This window comes from Melitaea cinxia, chromosome 24, assembly GCF_905220565.1.
Source record: "Melitaea cinxia chromosome 24, ilMelCinx1.1, whole genome shotgun sequence".
Lineage (NCBI taxonomy): Eukaryota > Metazoa > Arthropoda > Insecta > Lepidoptera > Nymphalidae > Melitaea > Melitaea cinxia.
The window spans coordinates 3,244,302-3,270,343 of NC_059417.1; the positions used below are offsets into that span (position 1 = coordinate 3,244,302).

The 26,042-nt window shown below is 31.4% G+C and overlaps 3 protein-coding genes and 2 long non-coding RNA genes across 5 annotated transcripts; 4 read left to right on the forward strand and 1 right to left on the reverse strand.

The window, feature by feature from the left end:
• The first annotated feature begins 1,639 nt into the window (after positions 1 to 1,639).
• LOC123665675 lies at positions 1,640 to 3,192 on the forward strand. Its single transcript, XR_006745099.1, has 3 exons — positions 1,640 to 1,759; positions 1,846 to 2,047; positions 3,125 to 3,192. It is a non-coding gene; the product is annotated as an uncharacterized LOC123665675 (long non-coding RNA).
• A 634-nt stretch (positions 3,193 to 3,826) lies between these two features.
• Positions 3,827 to 4,755, forward strand: LOC123665438. Its single transcript, XR_006745037.1, has 3 exons — positions 3,827 to 3,900; positions 4,009 to 4,160; positions 4,666 to 4,755. It is a non-coding gene; the product is annotated as an uncharacterized LOC123665438 (long non-coding RNA).
• Positions 4,756 to 5,634: 879 nt separating this feature from the next.
• LOC123665773 lies at positions 5,635 to 7,179 on the forward strand. The gene is made up of 2 exons (XM_045600034.1): positions 5,635 to 5,767; positions 6,701 to 7,179. Exons 1-2 carry the CDS (start codon positions 5,635 to 5,637, stop codon positions 7,177 to 7,179), a joined length of 612 nt encoding a protein of 203 aa, XP_045455990.1.
• Positions 7,180 to 10,166: 2,987 nt separating this feature from the next.
• LOC123665621 (ethanolaminephosphotransferase 1-like) lies at positions 10,167 to 18,239 on the forward strand. The gene is made up of 9 exons (XM_045599896.1): positions 10,167 to 10,223; positions 10,737 to 10,805; positions 11,343 to 11,565; positions 12,060 to 12,213; positions 12,748 to 12,856; positions 13,945 to 14,102; positions 16,698 to 16,875; positions 17,483 to 17,659; positions 17,963 to 18,239. The coding sequence occupies exons 1-9, from the start codon at positions 10,167 to 10,169 to the stop codon at positions 18,023 to 18,025; spliced, it is 1,188 nt and encodes a 395-aa protein (XP_045455852.1). The 3' UTR covers positions 18,026 to 18,239.
• A 5,883-nt stretch (positions 18,240 to 24,122) lies between these two features.
• On the reverse strand, positions 24,123 to 25,120 carry LOC123665514 (coiled-coil-helix-coiled-coil-helix domain-containing protein 7). Its single transcript, XM_045599806.1, has 3 exons — positions 24,923 to 25,120; positions 24,752 to 24,850; positions 24,123 to 24,659 (listed from the first exon to the last, which is right to left on the reverse strand). The coding sequence occupies exons 1-3, from the start codon at positions 24,971 to 24,973 to the stop codon at positions 24,543 to 24,545; spliced, it is 267 nt and encodes an 88-aa protein (XP_045455762.1). The 5' UTR covers positions 24,974 to 25,120; the 3' UTR covers positions 24,123 to 24,542.
• Between the last annotated feature and the right edge of the window lie 922 nt (positions 25,121 to 26,042).

Genomic DNA, 26,042 nt, shown 5'->3' on the forward strand with positions numbered 1-26,042 from the left:
GGCCTCCTTCTCGAAGTTGAATAGTATGGCCTAGGTAAATATAATCCTGAACAACCTCGAGAAGGGTACCATCGACCGATACCGGTCTCGGTATGACTTGGTTGTTAAACATAACTATCGTTTTATCGTTTTGTCCAAGTTCATACAGAGACCGACACGCTGGAAGGACTCGTTTAAGCCAGCCAGCATGTGGCCTAACTCATCCAATGTCTCCGCAAAGATGACAATATCGTTGGCGAAACGAAGGTGAGAGATGAATTCACCATTGACGTTAATGCCTCGTTCTCCCCAATCTAAGGTCTTAAAGACATCCTCCAGCGCAGTGATAAACAGTTATGGTGATATTACATCTCCCTGTCTTACCCCACGCCGGAGGGTAATAGGTCCTGTTCTCTGGTCCTCGACATGAACGGTCATCGTCGCCGCATTTCAGTATCTCGATATATCGCCAGTCGATATGACGTCTCTGCAGAGAGTCCAGGACAGCCCAGGTCGCGACAGAGTCGAAGGCTTTCTCGTAGTCCACAAATGCCATACACAGCGGTTGATTATATTCTTCTGTCTTTTGAATAATCTGCCGAACAGTATGGATGTGGTCCACGGTGCTGTAGCCATTTCGAAACCCAGCCGAGTCTTCTGGCGAGACAATTCATAACAACCCTCAAAAATAGCTTATAGTATATTGAATATGTAAATTAATCTTTATTGAACTTTTAAGAAATTGTTGAAATTAAGGTTAAATTACAAGATTTGCAAGTAAATTCTCAAAATTTATTCATTTACTTTCAGAATAACGTATTGAGGGAAAAATGGGTAAAAGCTTTATCACAACAATTGACTCCAAATCAGTTTGTGTGTGAGAAGCACTTTCGCGAAGAAGATATTAAGAAAGCTGATCGATTGGTTATTAATGGAGCTGAAACTATCATCCCTCGCGAAAGGTGGACCCTTTTGAATGACAATGTCATTCCAATAAACCTTCAGGATTTGGAAAAGGACATTTCTGAAGAGGTTTGTGAATGCCAAAAATTTACTATTTTTAGATGATATTGAAATATAAGAAATATCAAATCTGTTTACTTTACTTTAAAATTGTCTTTTTTTTTGCTACAGCAAGTTCCATTAGTGCAGAATGACATTAATAACTGTCCAATAGAAAACCTGGATTATACACAACCCTCATTACAAACCTTTCAAGGTAACGATTTAAGAGAAGATTCTCAACCAGCAGGACCCCATCATATGGAATCACAGATTGTAACAGCAAATAATGTAAAAGAATTAGATATTATTATGTTTATCATATTGTTATAGATTTGCGAGATTTTTATATTTTTTTGTACATAATTTTCAACTTAGGTCATTATCTCGGACTTGTCACCACCATCATGTGTTACACTAAAAGAGATCCATGCTCATTTTCAATCAATACTGATGCAAGGATGGTGTTATTTTGCTCGTGATGAAGAGTTGATATTTAGTCATATCAATATTCGCACCCGAAAAGAAGATATTAATTTTACTATTACCAATAATCTTACAGTGAGGGTAAATAATTTTCTCATGCTTTTTTAAATTTTTTAGCATTTTATTCTAATTAAGTTTTGCTCACATAATCATTTCTGATACAACAGGTTTCTTTTTCTCAACGTCCAGAAATTGTTATTGATGATACGATATCATCTATAGATGATGTAAAAATATATATGGAAATTCTGCAAGCCACTATTTTATGTGAAGGAACTCGCATACACTATAGGTACGATAGATTTTCTTTCATTTCTTTTAATATAAATAAAAAACTCATACTTTTTCCATTTTTAATATTTTTGGTTTTTGATGCAGAGAATTTGCACCAAACTGCACTGGGCAGGTACCCACAAATTATTATAAGCGTTGGCGGCAGAATCCACAATGTCCATGGTGTCGAAGTCTACGTCAACGACTTCTGCGAAAAAAGGGTATTGATGCCAGTAAATTCAAAGTGCAAAAAGCTCAGAAAGCCATTGAAAGATTCAAAAAACGGTGTCATCGACTTTCTCTAAAAGTAAGATAAACAGTTACATTATATTATTACATTTTTAAAGTTTCAATTATTTATCATCTAAATGACATTTACATGTATAGAATACAAAACTTAAATTTTATTAAGGAGCCAATTAAGCTATGGGACGGTTAATTGGCTAGAGCACCGACACGGATCGTCGGAGGTGCGGATTCGAGCCCCGCTGATATTTTTTTTATTATATTAAAAAATATTTATAACTAGATGTGCTCGCGACTTTATCCGGGTGGAATTTAACAAAAAGTTATTGCTCATATAAAATGAATAAATTTTTAAAATAAAAATAGCCTGAGTTACTCCTTACTACATCAGCTATCTGCCAGTGAAAGTCCCGTCGAAATCGATCCAGCCGTTTCAGAGATTAACTAGAACAAACAGACAGACGAAAATTGAAAAAAAAATGTTATTTTGGTATATGTACCATGTATATGCATTTAGTAAGAAGCGGTTTTTTTTTTGAATATTACAAACATACACTCCAATTTTATTTATTTGTATAGATTTCCTCATGTGTGGGTATTACACAAAAATATTAATAGTATTGAAGATGCATATTTGCTACACATTTTTCTGTAAGCTATAGCATCTAGCGCTTCACGTTAAGTTTTGAACTTTTAATTTTATTATAATCCAATTTAATAAAAAAAAATTTTTTTTTTTTTTTTTGATATTTTGTTGATTGTACACTTTACTTATAATTGTCAATTTTGTGTATAATTTTATGTTCTTATTAACATATAAGTTATATGTATGCATACTGATATGTACTATACATGCCATAAATGATAAATTAATTGTTACTGTCGTGTCAATTTGATTATTTACCTTTTTCACTTTAAAGAAAATCATTTAATTTACTATAAATACGTTTTTATTTTGAATTATTGACGTATATATTTCTTACAATCGTTTACTTTTCGGTTTAAAATACCTTTCATGGCACAGTATTATGGTATTAATGCATATAAGAACTTAAAAAGAATCGAATATAATTTATTGAAATTTAACTTCGAATTCCCTTATAATATTAATTTTATTGTATGATTTACTTATGTTTAGAAGGAGATACTGGAACAGCAGCTTAGAATTGCAAAGGCAGAGTGTGCTCAACGTTCCGAGGAAATTATTAAAAGCAAAATTACAGAACTCCCATAATCACAGCAGTTTACAGTTTTGACTTGCTTTAATGCAGCAAAAGTAAAAAAATAATAATATGCGCCGCTACGATTTGTCTTGGATATATGAGTGATATTGTTCAAATTAAAAAGCAGTAATGCATACAATTTTATTATATGTGAAATATTCTACGTCTTCCTAACCAAGATACATGGAATAAATATATTCATAATATAAGTGCATCGGCTTTTGGATTCCAAACTGCGCTTTTTGATTGCTTAAGAACAAAAGCATCATGCATGAACGTGGAAGATCGCCGTGGACTTCACTGGATTTGTAGATTTAGGACGACACACTCCATATCATCAAAAAAACGTTGCTGGAGATCATGCACTGGTTTTTATGTATGTTCCATTCCGTGGTCGATGGGTGCAAGCTTTGACCTGTTTCATTTCCAAGAATGCTACTATCAGTTCAATTTTACAACAGCTGATTTTGGAATGTATCATTCTTCTGGAAAACACTAATTTTTATGTGGATGCTGTAACAAGTGATGGAGCACAAATGAACCGAGGAGTCTGGGATATATTAGGAATTTCTGAAGATTGCGAATTTTGTGAACATCAGTGTAACCCACATCGAAAACTGTAATGTTTTCAGACTTCTGCCATCTCATAAAAAATGTTCGGTATATTGTTATTCAGCATTCATGTTTTCAGGTAAAATTAATATTTATCTATTTAAAAACAATAATACGATCATAAGAAACTAAACATATCTTTTGAAACGTCTACTGAATAGTACTTAATACTCATACAATATTTTAGACTCCATATGGAATAATACAAAAGCGTCACTGGGAAGATGTATTGAATATTGAGAGATACGACGCCCCTAATTTGAAAATGCTCATAAGCTGTCACCAACTCATCTCCACCCAATTGGTTATCAGAAGATGAAAGTTTCCTTAGCATTCGAAGTAAGTTGTTCTATTCATATTTAATAAACATCATTCATCATTACAGCCTATACAGTCCACTGCTGGACATAGGCCTCCACAAGTTTACGCCTAAAATAACGTGAACTCGTGTGTTTTGCTCATAGTCACCACTCTGGGCAGGCGGGTTGGTGACCGCAGTACTGGCTTTGTCGCACCGATGACGCTGCTGCCCGTCTTCGACCTGTGTATTTCAAAGTCAGCAGTTAGATGGTTATCCCGCCACCGGTCAGCTTTTTAAGTTCCAAGGTGGTAGCGGAACGGTGTTATCTCCCTTAGTCGCCTCTTACGACACCCACGGGAAGAGCGGGGGTGGCTATATTCTTTAGTACCGTAGCCACACAGTACAGTATAAACATGATTAGAAATATAAAATTATAATGGCATTGGAACATCTCTTTTTTAATACTTCTCGAAGCCCGCTGCAGAAGCTATGGAAATTTTATCAAAGACATATATTACTTTAAATGATTCTTTGCCTTCACAGAGTTTAATCAGACTGATTGACAATTTAGTCAGAGCGATGATGTCAAGAACCCCACTGCGAGCTTTAAAATATTCACAATCGGAAGTATGCTCTGTAAGAGAGGTAAAAAAAAACATGTATTTTAGCATTGATTCTCTTACCTCCATGATTTTATTATTACAAATTCATGGAGCTGATAAGTTTTTACATAGTAATTGATAAATACAGATAAATAAATCATAACTTTATCAAATATTTTATAAGAAAAAATTCAATTCTCTGGATATGTTTTAATGAAAAATGAAACTAGAGATTAGTAGTTAGGTACTTCATTTCATTCTAGCTGTGTATTCAACTGACCTAGGGTACCAGAATTTCTCATCATTGTATTATTCGGTACGGTATTTACTCTCTAATGAGCATGAAAATTTTTATTATTTTTCGAGTGCTTTTTGTTGCTTGGGCACAGGTCAGCTAGTATTTTATATAAAAACAACACTTCATATAAGCAAAAAATTTATCATCAGGAATGTTTTGCTATTGTTCTATATCTTTTCTTTTTCTACATGTTGCATTTTTTTTACGTTTAAATATGTTGTTTTGTATTGAAAAAACTACAACTCTAAAGGTGTCTGCTCACTATCCCGTAGCATACCATGACCGTACTAGGACCGTTTCAGACAAAAAACTATTCTTTGTATTGAGAAGTATGAGACTATGCCCACTAGAACGTTCCGTCACCGGCCGACACCGTAGCGTGCTATGCACGGCCCGTCAACTATTCGTCGGAGGGAATATTTTGCCGGTACGGACACGCTACGTACATAGCACGCGACGTTGCCAGACCGCTGCGCGCAGGCGGCTAAACGGTGACTGAGCGGGGAGTATGACCGTTACAAACCCGTTTTAAATGCGTTGTAGCAGTGTTGCTCTGTTGCCAGTCCGTTCATCAGTTCAACGAGAGGCGTGAATGCGTATAGATGTGTAAAAATGGAGGACGAAAAACTAATAGAATGTGTACGTAAATATGAGTTTATATATAATTTACAACATCCGAAGTATATGGATAGTGTAAAAAAAGAAATGGCTTGGAAGGATATTTCGGAACAACTAAAACAACCAGGTATGTCAATTATTGTTCAATTATCGTTTATTTGAGTAAGTAATTTAATTACAAAGTAGATATCCAATCTAATTGCCCTTGAGCCGTTTGGAAAAAATCGGCAAATTTATTGCGTACTTCAAAAGCGGTAGAAACTGCATTACCTCCTTGGTATCTTAGGTTGTTAAACTGTACAGGAGTATTAGTTTCCGTAAAAGATACAGTTTCGCCGCGTCTTATGAAATTATGCAATATGCAAGTAGTTAGTACAATTTTTTCGGCATATTCTGGAAAATTCCAAAAGCATTTTCTACAACACGTCGTGCACGGCAAAGGCGATAATTAAAATGGCGTTTCTTGCTATCGTTTATGGACTGTTGTGAGGGATAAGGTCTTAGAAGATTGTTTTTTAAGGGGAAAGCTTCATCTCTTAATATTACACACGGTGCACTGACGTTAGTCCCCGGCAAACATCTATTACTGGGGATATTAAATTTATTTTCGAATATAGCTCTGCCCATATTTGATTTTGACAAAATACCCCCATCACTATCTTTGCCGAAAGCACCAACGTTAACAGCTATGAAGTTATAATTAGCGTCAACTAAAGCCATAAGTACGATAGAAAATGTTTTTTTATAATTAAAATACAAAGAACCACTGTTTGGTGGTGCTAAAATAATAACATGCTTTCCATCTATAGAAGCTACACAATTAGGAAAATTCCATTTATTCCAAAATTCTTCTATATTTTTTTCCCATTGTTCGATGCCAGGCGTCGGGATATTTTCTCGCAGTATATTTTTTATTACAGCATCACAAACTTCTAACACAGCACGTCTCACAGTACTGATTCCCAAACGATAACTAAAAGCAATGGTTGTAAATGAATCGCCTGTTGCTAAGTACCTGCAAACAAAATATCAATATTAATCGTGTAATTATTTTTTACAGCTGCAGCTTGCAAACAAAGATGGCAAGGGCTAAGAGATGCATACAGACGAGCATTAAATAAGAAAAAAGGCAAAAGTGGACAAGCAGCGAAAAACATTAAGAAATGGAAGTATGAAGATGAAATGGCTTTTGTTGCTTCGTTCTTTGTCGAGAGAAAATCTTTAGAATCCGTTGAGCTGACAAGTGACGATGAAGAGTCACAGCCGAATAGCGATACAGGAACTGAAATTCAGAACCATCACTACAGCAATGAGATCGATAATACTGTTGATAATGCTGCTGCAGAAAATATTACAGCCACCGAAATTCAGAACGAAAATGACATTACTGCCAGTAACAAATCCTCACAACCACTACTCAGTCAAGCAAAAAAGGATGATAGTAATGACACTGCTTACTCAGGATCAACAATTAATGAAGAAATAGATAAAAGCATAGCTATCTTTGAAGATGATCCAGAAGAAATAGCTCCAACATGAGGGAACTTTTAAAAACATCACATGAGGTGAAAATAAACTTAAAGACTCACCTAAATCGGAGGCTCCATATAAAACTGTGACATCTGAAGTAACTGCAAGCTATTATAACATATAGAAACAGTTGAATGTTCTGAGTGTGGAAAAGCAGTGTCTTTAGAAAAGTTTATCGAACATTTTGATTACCACGTAGCACTCAAATTGAGAGAAGAAGAAAAAGTAGAATTGGTTAAAACAAAAGAGATAATTGTGGCTAAGAAACCAAACGTTGACGCAAAAATAAAAAACCCGCAACAAACTAAAAATGAGACGGTTCTGCAATTTCCAAATGTTTTACTAAACCCGATAACACAGTCCCTAAGAAAATGTGTTCGAAATGTAGTGACAAAGTTGCGATAGAGAAATTTTCTGAACATCTGGATTTTCACGAGGCGCAAAAATTGAGTAGGGAGTTAAATAAAAAACAAGCATCTAGTACATCTTTTAGTAGTAGTGTGAAAAGAAAGAGAGTATCTACATTACCTTTGAAAAATTCCAAATCATCTTATAAGTCAATAGATAATATGTTTTTTTTTAGGTAGCAGATTTTTTTTTTTTTTTTTGTTATCTAACTGTATGCAAAGGAACTTGTAAAAATTGTAAATACATTTATAAAGCAATTTTTTGAAATAAATATATTTTAATTGTTTTTTATTTATTTTACTATTATGTCGGTAAATGTAGCATTTTGATATTTCATTTCTACTAACTATCGCGTCCTCAAATATTGATACTAATTCACCACTTCGCCAATGAACCTGTATAGTAGTCACAATGCAAAGGCTACGTATAAATTATCTCCTTGTTACTTAAATAATTAACAGACTGTCTAATAATATAGATAATATATTTCCGATAATTTAATACTATTTATTGACTCTTTATTTAGTTTTGAGAAAAGTTGTATTTATAATTATAAATTATTTGAAGAAACATTGTAAGCATCGGCATCGTTAAAAACAGTAATTGTGGTGTTTATGTTTTCTATTGAAAAAAATAATAAAACCATATCAAAATATGCTTAATATTGTTCATAACTGACGAGAGACAATAATGTACTTTTTATATAAAAAACGAGAATACCATATAGGACAACGCGTTGGCGCAACGGTCATAGCACTGGTTTGTGGCAGTTGCGGGTACGATCCCTGCACATGACAAACATTTGTATTGGCCATACAGATGTTTGTGCAGTCCTTTTGAGTCTCCCCACCGTGTCTCGGAGAGCACGTTAAACCGTCGGTCCCGGTTGTTATCATGTACATCTGATAGCGATCGTTAATCATAGTAGGGAATAAATCCGCAAACCCGCATTGGAGCAGCGCGGTGAATTAAGCTCTGACTTCTCCTACATGGGGGAAAGACGCCTATGCCCAGTAGTGGGATATTACAGGCTGAAGCATACAAGAAGAATACCACTAACAAATGCTATAGTTTTAACTTATATAGTAGTAATATTGATCTTATAAAAACAATTTCACATCTTACTGATAAAGTCTCAGTATCTGTAACTTATTGAATGTATAACGATATGAAACGGATAAGTTTCTGATATGTTTTCATTCTGCTTTAAACTTCACTATCTGGCAAATATTTTTCTATTCAGAACCTTTTTTAATTATAGGTAATTTCATATTAGAATATTATTAATAGGTAAACATCGTAAATATTCTAGTTAAAGTACATTTACAATAAATGTGAACAAAATATTAAGATTATTAAAATATATAAGTGTTATATTAACTGTGAAATTTTATACTAATCTTCCTATCGCAGCTTTACTGCGTTAAAATAGATTGTTAATACGTAACTTGATTCAATATAGTCTACTTCTGAATGAATCTTTATTGTGAATTAAATTGATGCCCAATTGGTTAAAAATTTGGAAAATATTATGTATACAATAACACCTCACAGACTTATAAATAAGACAGTCTTTCCCAAAATTATTATTTAGTACTATCTGATCCGAAAGGCACGTCCTGTTTTGCGAATTATCGAAGTTTAATCACTGTATTCTGATTTTTCTTTACAATTTATGCGCAATTTTTGCATGAGTTCGCCACGTATATACATCTCTAGAGTTGTTATATATATATATATTGATTTTTTTTTCTATCGGTCATTGTAACTTATACTTAAATATACATAAGTTAAAACTAAAAGAATATCGGGTAAAATAAAACCCAGTCTCTTAATTTATACGCTAGTGTAAATTCGAGACAACATCTGTGAAAGCGTAGAAACGTATATTATGACGATAACAACTTTTACAACTATTTGAATTTTTATCTCAGAAACGGTTTTTTAGCTTGTGGGAATTTGTGCACCTTCGATTGTCTAATAAAATGATCGGACTAAACGTTGATAGATCATTTCAAATTAGCGCACAACAGCCCGCGCTTTTATTGACACAATTTAGCGATCGCAGCGCTACGCTATTTCGTCGATTTTCTGGACACTATTTTCTACAGCGATCGTTCTCCTTCTCACCAAGCTCCATGGTCGTAAGTATCAATCGAGATATGTATGATCATGTTGAAAAAAGCCATATTTTATTAAAGCCATTTTCATTCAAAAACTTTTTTTTTTGTCGAAAGAAAAATTTTCGATGAAGGCAATCTAAACTAAATAGATATACTGGTACAATAATCTGTGGTTAAATATGACAAATGACATATTGTGTATCTTTGAATGACATAAATATTTCTAAAGTCTAAACTAGTCTGTGGCAGATTTACGTCTGACGGTTTCCGTATTGAGAGTGTTGAACTTACTCCAAAATTAATGCAATATTTATTTATATCCGAAATTTAACAATTAGTTTGGAACGATTTAGTGTACAAAGTAATAAAATGAATTGCAAAAGATATATTAATTTCGTGATAAATGTTTAAAATCAACGTTTTTACACTTTTCTCGTATCTAATATAATTTCTAAAGCCGTAAAAATGTTTAATTATAAATATCTTAGTAGAGAGCATCTTGAAGGCTTCGACAATTACAAGGTAGAGACTTAAAAATTTTGTCCTTTTTTTTTGTTCAGCCTACTTTCGTAGTTTTTCTTTTTGTTTATATAACCTAAAAATCAATCTTTTTTACGCAACATTTAACTGCACTTACATTCTATTATTGCGGTACTCATGAAAATTCAAGTATTTAAAGTAATTTACCTACTTTTGTACGTAGAACTACGCTTTATATTTACAATAGACGCGCAATTCGCTTTTTTTTAAATTAATTAAAATTTTGAAATACATATAGTATACATACAGTATGATAAAATATACATTGTTATATTTATTAAAAGCCTAAGATTTATTAAAAATATTCTTACAAACTTTTTCCTTCCTTTTCATATTATATTATTTTTTTTTTTTCATATTATTCTTTCATATATTGTATATAAGCATGTAAGCAACTTAAGATTGTTAATACCACTTATAAATACAGAATATTAATGTGCAATTTTTTTTTAAATTTAATTAACTATTAAATTAATATTTCTTTTTTTTTTTCAGTATATGTCGAAAGATACAAGCCCTCTGAGTGTTTATGTGATGCACCCTTTTTGGAATAAAGTAGTACAGGTGAGGCCATTTTTGTACATATTTTATCAAAAAAGAAGGTTCTCAATCTGACTGTATTTTTTTTTTATGTGTGTTACTTCTTCTTTTAACTTCTTATCGGGTTAAACCATTTCGATATATTTTTTTTTAATTGAAAGGTGATGCATGTCATTTGGTCCCATTTAAATTAGACCATGATTCGACAGTACTTTTGAAGCTATCTCAAAAAGGGCATTTTTTGACTAATTTTTGTCTACCTACACTGTATTACCGGTCCATGTAATTGAAGTCGTTTTTTTTTGTATGCATTTTTATATTAAGAATTCTTAGTTAATTTGTTTTATACCAGTACCTAGTATTGTATGTTTTAAAATTGATATTACCTTATCTGTAAAGTTTATCAATACTGTTCTCGCATGATGTCTGTGATAACATAATATACGGATAAGGAATGCAAAATTAAAAATGTGTAACCAGTAAGAAGTTTTATTAATGATGAAATTACACAGACCTTTTGGCTCAGTGATCCATATAAAAAATACTATATTTTTGTTTAAGATAATTCCACGATGGGTAGCTCCAAATGTTTTAACGTTTGCCGGATTCCTGTTAACAGTTTTAGACTTCTTGCTGTTGTCATACTATGATTATGATTATACAGCAGCCAGCGCTAAAGTCTTCAATGAGACATCTGTGGAACCATTAAACGGACATACAGAAATCATACCACAGACTTTGTGGTATTTCTTAGCAGTGTTCCTGTTCTTAGCATACACACTAGGTAAATTAAAAATAACATTACTTCCTAAGCTACATATATTCCTATAGCCACATATATTTTTTCTAATTATATCGGCTTGAGTGCAAGATATAGATTCAAATTATCTGCAATTTAAAACTTCTATAATCTATAATTAAATATGCCTCTAGTAAATTGTATAAAGGCCAATTCAAAAAAATATCTTATTTATTGGATTTATTTTCATCAACTAACTTTTAATAAATATTGATTATGACTAAAAATGAGGTTTACATACACAAAAATAAGAGGCTAAATTTATCCTTACTTTGTTATTAAAAAAAAAATACAAAAAAAGAATGTAAATGTATTGTAATGTTTCATCATATAAATATTCCACGACTCAACTTGGACTAAATGTTAGACTCAGTGGATCCAGCTGTAACTTGAATATAAAACCTTCTTTTTAAAATTGCTGTAACTATTGTAGATCTAAAATAAATTTCAAACACATTTAGAAAATAACTGATTTTTAGATGGTATTGATGGCAAACAAGCACGTCGAACACAGACCTCTGGACCTTTAGGTGAACTATTTGACCATGGTCTCGACTCGTATTCAGTATTCTTTATACCGGCCTGTCTTTACTCAATTTTTGGACGTCTAGACTTCTCTATAGCGCCGATTAGGTGAGTTACTTGTGAGCATTTGTATTTTTATGGCTTCAGCTGTAAGTAAGCCAATAAAAATTAGAAGAGACTAGTCTATATGTCTACAATGTAATAAGTAAAATACGAAACATTTTTTCGTTATATTACAATTTGAAATAGTTTTTTTTTTTTTTTTTGTTAATTTGGCTCACAGTGGATCATCTTTGTATTTTGAATCACAGTGGTCTTTTTTATGCTATTAGTTTACAACCATTTTTTAATATTTATGTTTAAAATTATAGTAAGTATACTTAGAACTGTGTAGCAGTAATTAAATACCAGATTTTTGAGTTTTTTATGCATGCTTAGTATAACAAAAACGAAACTATAAAGCCTTTTTGTATAGACTGATGTTAACATACATTCAAAAGAACTAGGTATATTATCATAATTTTTATATTCAATTTTTGCATGTTTCCTTTGGACTAAATGTATTATTGATACAAAATATTTAATTTTCGAGCAGAAAATATATTTTTTAGTTAATCTTTAGTATTTCTTTATATTTTGTAGAATGTACTACATAATGTGGAATTTACTATTGAATTTTTATCTGAGTCACTGGGAAAAGTACAATACTGGTCTTCTATTTCTGCCTTGGGGATATGATTTTAGTATGTGGGTAAGTGCTTTGTTTCTTATGTGGCATATAGAATACAATACGTTTTCTGTTGAATATGCCGCTTTGGTCAAAAGTTTTACACACCTTCACTTCAGCCTATCGCAGTCCACTGCTGGATATAGGCATCCACAAGTTTGCACCAAAAATGACGTGAACTCATATGTGTTGCCCATAGTCACCACGCTGGGCAGGCGGGTTGGTGACCCCAGGGCTGGCCTTGTCGCACCTATGACGCTGCTGCCTGTCTTCGGCCTGTGTATTTTAAAGCCAGCAATTGGATGGCTGTCCCGCCATCGGTCGGCTTTTTAAGTTCCAAGGCGGTAGTGGAACTGTGTTATCCCTTAGTCGCCTCTTACGAAACCCACGGGAAGAAATAGGATGGCTATATTCTATACTGCCCTAACCACACAGCAATATTATTTAGAATCACCAATGGAAAATTACACAACGCTTTAAAAAATAAAATACCTTCCTAATTAGAGACGATTACAGCTAAATATTGAGAAAATACGACTTAAAATTAAACAAAAACAAAGGAAACTAATTATTACATACATACATTTACATTGTTGACAAAAAAGTTGTTATAAAATTTAATGAGTCCGCCTGTGAATCGTTGATTGTAGCAATTTTTTAGGGCTGCACCCGCAAATTTTCACACATGTTAAAATATACAATAGATTTATATTGCAATAGATATTTCTCATATTTTATGATTATTTATATTAAGTACTTTAGTTTAGAATAATATAATCCTACTTTGTAACTTAGCAATAGCTTAAAAATAATTTTGTACTATTTCGGGCGTATTACAAATAATTACTCTATTTTAATAACATTCTCAGAAAAAGGAATGTATATATAAAAATGTTTGTCTGTATGTCCTTTATAGAATCGTAAGCTATGCATTTGATCATGTCATGATCTTCAGCAAAGTGTTGTGCATGAGCCCACTAAGGTTTCTGAGTTGGTACGACCAAAAAAAAAAAACAGTAATTTATAATTAGGATAGAATCACCTCAACACTTCTGTCATTCATAATATTCGAAAATTTAAATTTAAATTTTATTTTTTTTGACATATTTCAGACATCAACGCTAGTGTTTTTTTGGACGGGTGTGAAAGGCACAGTTTTTTACAAGCGTTATATTTTCGGAACTTACACACTAGCCAACGCGTTTGAGTGGCTTATTTACTTTACCGGCGTTTTCGCAAACCTACCCGTCTCATTGTATAATGTGTACCAGTAAGTATTTTTTATTATTGTATATTACTAATAATCCATATAATTTTGAGGATTCGTTAGCACAGCGGTCACAGTACTGATCCTTGCGCTTGCAGTCGCTGATTTGATTCACGCTTATGACAAACGACACCGCGTTGGCGCAACGGTTACAGCTATGGATTGTACTTGTTGCGATGGCGGTTGCGGGTTCGATCCCCGCACATGAAAAACATTTGTATTGGCCATACAGGTGTTGGCCGTGGTCTGGGTGTTTGTGCAGTCCTTGTGGGTCTCCCCACCGTGCCTCGGAGAGCACGTTAAGCCGTCGGTCCCGGTTGTTATAATGTACACCTGATAGCGATCGTTACTCATAGTAGGGAATGTATCCGGCAACCCGCATTGGAGCAGCGTGGTGGATTAAGCTCTGATCCTTCTCCTACATAGGCAAAGAGGCCTATGCCCAGTAGTGGGATATTACAGGCTGAAGCGTATGACAAACATTTGGTTGTTTGTGCTTGTGTATTATGTGTTTGATGTGTATACATTCTATCGTTTCGTGTTTACGTTTGAACACACTAACATTAGAATTACAAACATTAGAAGTACTCTTTTGGTCATACTGTTCGATATAATATTTCCAAAATAAGGTTTTGAAACAATATTAACTCATATTATTTTAGATTTTTTTATACGCCTTACTATCATCCAATTTAAGAGTAACAATTACTATTGCTATTGCTCGGGTTTTACAATGTATAGACCATATTCATACTTCATAAATGAAATATTGTGTGATTTCAGTCCTGAAATATTGGTCTGTTAGTTGTAGTTTAAATCTTAAGAACTCTTGTTAAATAAGTTTACTGATATTTAATTTTTGAATAAAACTTCTGTAATAATTCTCTGGAAAAATTATTACTATAATATCTTAACAGAAATAATGGTTGATATGAAATTTATGTAATTTTTCGTTTTGATTTAGTACAAAATACAAATACTCATGATGAATTTAATATTTTCTTGAAATGTAACTATAGATCTATACAAATAAATAAAATTGGAGTGTCTGTTTGTAATATTTAACTGCTTTTTACTAAATACACACACACACACACACACATATATATATATATATATATATATATATATATTTGTACACGGGACATATACCAAAATAACATTTTTACAACTTTTGTTTGTCTGTTCCTTCCGGTTAATCTCTGAAACGGGTAGACCGATTTTGACGGGACTTTCACTGGCAGATAGCTGATGTAATAAGGAGTAGCTTCGGCTACTTTTATTTTTGAAATTTACTTATTTTAGAACTCTGCGAACTGAACAATAACTTTTATGTTAAATTCTACGCGGACGAAATTAGTTTTTTTTTTTTTCGTTTTTTTTTTTTCACGGCTAGTTTTAAATAAAATAAATTAACTTTATATTCATAAATTCAAAGTTAAAAATTACAATGCAAAAATGTTAATACTTTTTAAAAGATAACGATAATATTCGGTTATCGCTGGTAACCTTTATATCATGCGAAATATTGAGGCTACGAGTATTGACTCGATCTTCGCGTGAATCGTCATCGCTAAAAAAATATCAGTAACTATTAGATTAGATAACACAAACAAAAACAAACTGCTGATTTAAATTAAATTAAAAACTATAAAGGAAAAAATAATATATTGTTATTTTGTTACAAAACTAGCAACATAGCTCGGCTTTTCACGGCTTTTTGATTTATTAAAAATTAAATTGCCAAAATGACCTGCCAACCATTTTTCTACGATTGATTTATTAAAAAAATCTTTACGATCTTACTAGCTATTACTACCCTGTAGCTAGTCAGTGGCCGCGTATGTGCTACAGTGTCTTGTTAATATCAAGAAAATATTAAATATTCTTTAACAAATACAGACTTGGTCAAAACTTTCGTCGATAATTTTAAAGATAACATATAAGTGCTATGCTTCAGCCTATAACATCATACGCTGGGCATAATCCTCTTTCTCCATGTGGGAGAAGGGTCAGAGCTTAATCCACCATGCTGCTCCAATGCGGGTTGGCGGATGAAAGCAATTGACAAAAATATATATTGTTTTGGTATTTAAAAGATTGTTATCTAATCTTTATGTCACACACAAGAAAACAGATTATTATTTTGATTGATAAATTGATAATATAAATACACTTTATAATGTTTTAGTGGTGATTAATAAGTTTTTTCCTACTTATTAAGTATATAATTAAATTCTGTTTAATCGTCAACTGAACATGTTTTATAGTTGTCTGTGATTTTTGTTTTGGCAGCCTTAGTGTGTTGGTTTATTATTTAGAAAGTCCCACAACAACAACAACAAAATAGTTTTAACGGATCGCTATTATAGATCCCACGATTAATTGTTTATGTAAAACAATTTATTAACCAACAATGTAAAAAAATTCATGTCTGGAGCCAATTTCCTCCAGTCAAAATTGAGGCTAGACAAAAAAAATGACTGTAAAAACAAGGAATAATACAAAATATTACTACATTAGTTTCGTGTAGGATTTAGGCTTTATTTTGTTTTCACACATTAACAACACTTAACATTGAATTATATACTTTACCAGGTCGTATAAGTTACGGACGGGTAAAATGCGTTCCCCTGCTGAGGCAATAAGGCCGCTGTGGTCTTTACTAAGCATGTTCATAGTATGCTCGATATGGGTTCATAAATCAGAACGGTTGCCGGATGTCGACCCGCGTGCCTTGTACCTGCTCATAGGCTCGCTCTTTAGTAACGTTGCGGTGAGTGGCTCATAGTGAGCCGAAATATCTCATGTAGACATTTCGGCTCATTGTTTACAATTTCTTTTTTTTTTTAAGTAAAAAGAAATGATAAAAAGTTAAATAAGTACTATAATAATCTTCTTGCAAAAAATACTGTTTAGTAGTCATAATATTTTTCCATTAGTGATCAATGCTACATATTATTGACGGCGCGTTGGCGCAGCGGTCACAGCACTATATTGCGCAAGCGGTCGCGGGTTCGATCCCCGCACATGACAAACATTTGTATTGGCCATATGTGGCCAGTGTGAAACTCTGAGTGATTTATTTATTTATATATATTGGTATTTTAATATACTTTATTATTATAAGTGCTAAGTCTTACTGTTATGCAACAAAAGAACCGCTATACTATGTATTATTACATTATTATATTAATACCGACGTATTTTAGTGATTGTATTCTGACACTGACAAATAAATCCGTCTGATCAACTGTTGCGCCAGATTTTTAAAAAACAACGTGGGCTTATTAAATTTGCATTTGAACTAGTAGTTAGTAATTAATAAAAATACTCAGTAATACATATTTAAACCGTCTTGACTCAGTGTCTTTTTCTTGTAGTGTCGGCTCATAGTGAGTCAGATGAGCAACCAGCGGTGTGAGGCAATCAATTGGCTATTATGGCCACTATCCGCTGCTACGATAGTGTCTCTAGCTTTTCCAAGCTACGAACTAGTAACATTCTACACTATCACCGCTATGAGTGTAATGGCTCACATACATTATGGTGTTTGTGTGGTAAGTATATAATGAGCCAAAATATTTTTTTTATTCTAAGACTAACAAGTTCTGGTTATAAGGTTTAAATTGAATATTTGACTATTTAAAAAAAAAAACTAATTTTAATTAGTTTTTTTTTCAGATTAATTTTTTTGATAAAATTTTCTATATATATACATTTTTTTAAATTAAATATTTGGAAATAAAATTAAGAAAATTCTCTAGTTACTGAAATTCAATACAAATTTTCATAATTAGTAGCTTATCAATTCCATTGATTTAAAATTTGATAGCAACTCATTTATTCTAAATTTCTTTCAGGTAAGGCAAATGTGTGACCACTTTAGGATAAACTGTTTCCATATAAAACAGCGTTCAGATTGACTCTTAGATGACAACGCGTGCTAAATGACATAACATACAATGCCCTGTTTTTGATTGCATTATTATATATTTAAAAAAAAAACCTATAAAAGTACATATATTAATGCAATGAAAAAATTGAGGCCTACAACATAGTCATGCTGACATACATACTTCATGGACATCAAAATATACGTAATAAAGCCTATAAAGTAGTAATGTCACATATTAAAGCCTACTAAGTGAAAGTAATGTTTTGACAGAACTCCTTTGTATATTTTTATCTCTGATTTTTTTATCTTCTGGCCTTTCAATGTTTTTTAGTTTATCAGCACTATGTTGATTTCAAACGTTATGTTATTAAAAAATGTGTACGATTTACCTCAAGTATAGTTCAAGAATTTTTTTTTTCATCTGTACACATTTTTGCCTGTGTTCGTAGCACGTGTTGTCTTAGATTTCTTTAATGGACTTTTTGAGTGAAATCGATCAATTTTCGTCCCTAATTATCCTGTCCTTATCTTTAAGTGTAATTTTATTTGTATTATGTTATATTAAGTACAAAGGAATACGCATATACAAGGAAATTGCTAGAATTTTTAATCTATTTGATAGATATTATTAACATGTTTTTCATTATTTTAAATCTTTATAAGTTTTACTATTAACATACAAGTGACCATTTTGATTTAGAAGTTATTAAATTTAAAAGTAACGAGGTGAAGAAGAAACTAACTTGAAAATTAACTATTATTATTAGTATTAAAATTTTAATATGTGACTGTGGTTCTAAAAACAGACAGAAATTTTATTTATAATTTTATTATCTTTAAGACCTACATACAGACAGATAGACGAAGAAAAAGTTTCAAAAAATATATTACAATATGTGCGGAAAGTACAGAATTGGATCTTAAACAGTTTTGTTGTAAGTATATTCATCTACACGTGTGTTTTGATATAACCATACTTATATTTCATACGAGGTCTTTATATTTCGGAAAGTACCAGTGTTTATTATGTATATATTAAGATAATCTTTAATATTTAAAACTTTTTATGCGTATTCCTTTTACGTTTATATTGAGATTATTTTATGTAGTTTTATTTTGTAATTATAATTGCAATAACTTTTTTTTATGTGTGAGTTTTTTTCGTATGTGATGCCTTTGTCTAGGTTTGTGCGATATTTTTAAATTAATAGTATTTTATTTGTAACAAAAATGATATTACAAAGAATTGAGATTGTCAACAATATTTAAAAATTACTACAAAAACATTTTTTTTAATGAAGTGCTATTATATAACGAAAACTTGAATTATAATAAAATTATCAAATTGAGGTCAGATACAAAATACTTTATAACCCACAAAATTTTATTAAACATTATACATATTTACAATTCACAACTTAAGAATTAAATATTAATTACCCACAAAATAATTTGCAGTATTTTAAATTAATTTTCAGACTTTTATGGTTCTTACAATCATTTTTGCAATATGACGTCACTTTTAATTTTTTTATAATATTTATAAATTCGTACCTTAAACCTCATTTTGTATAATTTAACCGAAATTTGATCAAGTTTGGATATAAAGTTAAATCAATTAAGTGAAAATATATTTTGAAGAAAAAAAGATTTTTGTTAGAATGTATTTTTTAAATATGACTAAATTATTGTTGTCTGCGAATTATAATTTTGTAAATGGAAACTCTATACTTACCACTCATGCCTATGTAATAATTTCTATCCGTCACTGCTCGATTCATTATTTAATATAAAATAATATCAAATATAGTATAGTTCGCGTCATGTAAAAAGAACGCTGAAAGAAACTGGAGGGGGTGCGTTTGCGCATGGGTATACTCGCGCACAAAAGTACTACTGTTTTATTTTTTAATTAGGCTTTCACTCGCGGCTTCGTATAATGGTTATTGGTAGGTACATTAAATATACTAGAAATACAAGTGCGAATAATTCGGACTAAATAAGTATAATAATTATCACTTTACAAAATCACAATTTTTTTTAAACAAAAGCAATAACAAATTTTTTAGTTATTGAAATGTCGTATTCAAAAATATTAATTATCTGTACTCTCGATATTCGTATCTTAATAGTTTTTATATGTTTAAAATGATAAATTGATATTTGTTTTTTTGTGAAATAAATAGTAAATTGAAATTTTGTAATTTAAAACTTTTGTGCGCGATAATATTTTGAGTCGACGTCAAACTGTCCAACCAATAGCACACTGGCAAGCATGCGACACGTGATAAACACTCCCGTCCCCCTACCCCGTACCACCAAATAGACCGATAAATCGCTTCTGCGCAGCTTCAAGGCCAGCGTTCTTTTTACATGACGCGAACTATAATACAAAATAATCGACATATTAGATTTACATTTTTATTTGTACGGGACTTACCGCTATATTGTCATTATGCAAATCCAATATTTCAGTACGTCGCAAACGCGACCGTTAAAGACCGTTAAAGCTTATAAGAAATGTAAAATTAATAACGAATTCCACCCAAAATAGTAAGCACAAGGCGACAGACTTGTAACAAGATGATTTTAAACAATAAAAACTACGGTTAAGTTAATCGGTTTTCGATTTCTGTAAGTTAACCGCTACCTTTCAATGAAAATTTTAAAAGGTATTATATTCATTCAATTTAATTAATGGCTCAATAGTGCCAATATTGCACGAATGATTTTGGCAATATCACGTAGAACGACAAAAGGCGCGAAAGAGATTAATCATTACAAATTATATTACAGTTTGAAATTATTATCGACCGGGAGCTAGTGACAGATTTTCATGACCAAGTCCCTCCCAATCGAAAATTTGTAAAATGTATCTAATACATTTTACAAATTTTCGATTCGGATCGGATCGGATTTATGTTACGAATATTCGCGACCGTCAGCTGCGACTCCGTGAGTGTGGCAGTGGCAGCCTCCCACGCATGGAGAAAAAAAAGCCAATCCTCCTACTTTAAAATTTAAGAACGCTTTATCGTATTATACTTTACCTAGTATGTTGAAGGAAAATTAAGTCAGCTGACCATGACATGGTGTATTATACGTACAAGGCATGTTAAGAAATAGTTGTTTGCTCGCATACGAAAAAAAAACCGACTTCAATTACATCGAGAAGTAATACAACGTAGGAACACGAAAAAATAGTGAAGTAAATACGCGTTATCAAAGATTACTCAAAAAGCAGTCATCAGATCTCGATCAAATTTAAATGGGACCACCTGACGAGCATCAGCTTTTGGTTAAAACAAGAAACACCAAAAATCGGTATACCCAGTGAAAAGTTATTTGGTATTACTTATTTATTTATTTATTTATTTATTTATTTATTTATTTGTGTTACCCACACATAGGGAATTCTAAACATTTTAATAACTAGCTAGCTAGATTTAAAATTCTTGGTACGATGATTTTATATTCGGTTCTAAGTGACCGCGGCGCCGTCTATGGTGAGTTCTTTACAGAACTCGTAACAAAAACTTGTAAAAAAAAAGTTATTTGGTGTAATACACCGTATGTCGACGAAAAGTAGTCGAGTAAATATGAATTTTTAGATATAACTCGAAAAGTACTTGTTAGATCTCAATTAAAATTAAATGGGACCACATGAGACGCAACGCCTTTCGAAAAGGTGTGTGTTAAAAAAAGTGTGTGTGTACTTGTGTTAATATACTTCATTGGCTAGCTAACTTCAAGCACTAACTTCTTCGTTGGCTAGCTAACTTCAGGGTGTCGGTTTTTTGAGACAGTGGGCGTGCGCTTCGTAAAAATTTACTCTCATCATTTTTCTTTAACGCTCCAAAAAAAGTATAACTCCAAAATCATTGAATCGTCCATCAGTCAAAGGTTCTGATCGAAATGAGAACTTCCCCCTTTTTTGGGAATCAGTTAAATATGTAAGCACGAACCGTTTTCTGAAGAAGCAAAACGAATATTTTTTTTGAATATAGGATTCGAGGAATAGTCAATATAGGTCCTGGAAAATTAATGGTTGTGAGAGATATAAATAAGTGATGTAATATTAATACTACCAAACTCTATAATCCAATGGCCAAACTTCAATAAACCCCTTTTGTAACTAAAACTAATAGATAGTGAGTGAATCGTGTGTTTAATTGATATAGCAATTTGTTTAATTTATTCCCTGTTCAAAATCAAAATGTATTTTTAAATTGTTTTACAGTAACATCCGTTTTTTTTTTTACTAATATTTTCGTAATTTTCTTATGTCTAAAGTTAAGGATTCTGTCTCAATACAAAACACAGACTACAAAGGTCTTAAAATCTTGATGTGTATTAATTATTGTAATATCTCTAATAATGTAAAATGTACCTATGCATTTTTTATTCATTTACTTAATTGCATGCAAAATTTCATACGCTACACAGCTTCAGAATGTGTTGAAAGTGACAAATAATAAGTACATTTATTTCAAAACTGAATTTGATATAAAATTATAAGGGGTTAATGGGTTCTATACCAAATCTATAAAAATATGTTTCTTTAAAAATATATTATACTTGAAACATTCGCCTAATTTAGCATTTTAAAACATTATTAATACGCTTTTAAGTACGAGATCATGAGGTACCAAAGTTTGTGATAGTTTGTGTCGATCATCGAAACGAGAGATTTATTTGGCAATTTGAGTATTGTAATGTATGAACTGTATTACAATGACGTCATTATGAAATTATGATGATAATTTTCGATCAATGGTCTACCTCTGTATCAGTATTATATATAATAGCAAACTATGAAAATGCATATGAAATATAGGTACTGTACAAATCATATCGAAATAAGCTATGTGATATCCGTCGTTCATTTATTTCATAGAATTTGTACGATAGTGATAATCACAAACCTTTAATTAAAAATATAACAAGAAAGCGTTCTTTGATTTTCGTAATATTTTTGCTTATGATATTATGAAAGTAAATCGTTTACATTTGTACAAGTTCTATGAATAATTTTGAAAACGCGATAATGTCTACAGTGTGCTATGATTGTTTTCAATAAAGTCAGTGTGTAGGGACATACTATTCGAAGTGGACTCTTAGTGTATTGTAATACCGAATTATAAAAATAAGCAGACATACACCTTAACTATGTAAGAACCTGACCACAGTATCGGCCTATAAATGTTATGTACTATCTCTGATTTTTAGGGGCTGTATGGTAACAAAAATTATGATTAGAACCTTGAAGCAGTTAATAGTCAGTCATTGGTTTTGATTGATCACTGACCAAGGGATACTAACAATAAAAATGCAATCCATTGCTCTTTGCATCAAACTTGTGTACACGTTAGTACAACTTACTGTTCTGTACGGGTGGTTAAAATTTCTGAACTGTGTAAATGAAGGAATACGCAATAACGCAATAAGATTATGACGAATTGTAAATTTTGATATATATAGTATTACAAGTCGGAACATGATCTTCCCAATATGCCTTGATCGAATGTGATAGAATATTTAGCTAGCTAGATAATCGCTTTTACACGTACGGACACTGTCATTGCCTTTCGCAACACACTTACTTGAAAAATAAATAATTATGTAAACATTTAAGTAGTTTTATTTATAAAGAATATTACATATATATATATTTACCTTTTTATTTATTAGTTTTTATGTACTGTTGCTGTTGTGAAATAAATCAAATATTTTATTATTTATATGCAATCACTAATAACGGGACTTTTGTGTGTTGTAGAAATAAATAAATACCACAAAACTTAAATGTTTTTATTAAATTTTAACAGTATCTTTCATTTCTTATTACGTTTTTTATTGTACTGACGATTATAAATAAATACAACATACACACACGGTCATCTGTTCCTAAAGAAAGGAACTTAATGGTTGTGTTATAGGTAACAGCCGACTGGTATATCTATTTTTTTTTTTCGATAAACACACATAAATAAATATATATATTACACACAGACTCATGGTGGGAATCGAACCCACAAACCCTGGAGCAGAAAGCTGGGTCACTTCAAACTGCGCCAAAGGGCATATGACGATATTGTACGAGGCGGTCATTTTAAAAGAAAATAAAAAATGCAACAAAATTTTAATGTGCTTCTACTGAGTATTGTTAACTATTTTATTCATTTCAGACCAAGTTTCATATAATATAAATAACTATAATAAGAGGCGGGTTGCTAGTACATAAATAAAATGTTATAACTTTATACAAAAATAAAATAATATCCATTATTTTAATAGTCTATTTTTTTCTGAGAAAGGATAATTAGATAAATAAATATTATTCTAGATTTTTAATTATTAAAAATATTTTTCTACCTATTTTTTATACACATCAAGTATGTAGAAGTGGTGTCAAAATTTTAAAAAACCTATTTTATATGTTTTAGTTTGTTGAACTTTGAGTGTATAAGTTCAACATTGCTAAGGTTTTATTTTTTTATATAGTAGATATTCATTGTATATCTACATTATCAATTATTTACTCTTTAAAATGCTCTATCTTTCATTTTTCCTAAATACTCTGCTTTAACAGTTTCTCTATCAGCAACATCAGGCAAGTAGGGAGTCAAACCACGAGCTCGCCTATCTTTGAACACTTTACCCTAAAAAAGTTAAATATTAAAATATATTTTAATTTATATGGTTACAATTATAATCGTTTTAAAGTTTATGTAGCTAAATAAAACATACTAACCCAAAACTTTTTACATGTATTGTAATTATCAAAATAGGTTTCGCATTTTTCTTGAACATAACCATTTTTATTTAAACATTCATATGATTGCTGCTGTTCCTGTAAGAAATATTTAATATTATATAATTTGCCGAATTTGGACCATTTTTTTTTTTCAAAATAACTACAAACCTTTAGGCATGGATTCAATCGTTCGGCTTCGGTATTTTTTAAGTCTTTCATTATTGTATTTTGTATTTAATACCTAGTTACATTTATTTCGAGTAAGTCTGTAAACATTCGATGTTTTTAATTTTTATGAACGAAGTAAGTAGAAGTGCGAGTTTAATTCTGAGTTGACAAGTGGTTGACAACTTGACAATTTAATCAAATAATAAATTGATAACATTAGGATCAGTGTTTCTGATTTATAAATAATAAATATCTTAAACTTAAACAAATAAGGTGTTCAGTGAGTGTAGAGCTGGAGATGTATTGTACAGAGCTTCGACTCCGACAGTCCGACTCCGATTTTTGAACCTTTAGTTCCAAAACTTTTGAGTTAGAGATTTTAATCTGGTGAGGTTTTTAAGTTGTACTACAACCTTTTCAAGAGATTATTCGAAATGCGTAATAATAATACTATGACAAAAACACTAACATCTGACCAGTAATACTACATACACAAATGACAAATTAAAACATCGGCATTGCACTGCTGGACTTAGGCTTTTATTCCCATGTAGAAGAAGGACCACCATATTTCATGCCAAATAATATAATCAACAATTCTGTCACACTAGATATATTAAATCTGTTTTGATGTAGTGCACTAATCTGTTGAATATAGCTTGTAATCGTAGTTTTACGAATATCGTAATTGTTGAAAGTAACAACTAGGCACCACCACCGGCTTTACCCTTAATATTAGTAAGTAATATACTATGGCAATACTCTTTGTACTATGGCATCACTGTCTCATAATACAGATAGTAAAGAAATCAGATTACACACAGACAAAACAGAATTAAAAACTATTTAAAAAACATGAAGGTATTTTTAATGCATTGGCAATTTCGTTAATCTAAATTTTTCTACTATCAATCAATAATGTATATTATTGTTATAAATATACAGTAAAAATTTTAAATTTAAATCTAAGTAGTATTGCTTTATGCGTCAAACTGCATAATAATTTGTTTTCTACGTTAGTTATTTTTCGCTTTATAAAATTAACCAATCATGGAAGTGTGGTTTTGAAAAAAATTGCTACGATTAGTTAAATATTACTAATGCATCAAATATTTTGACA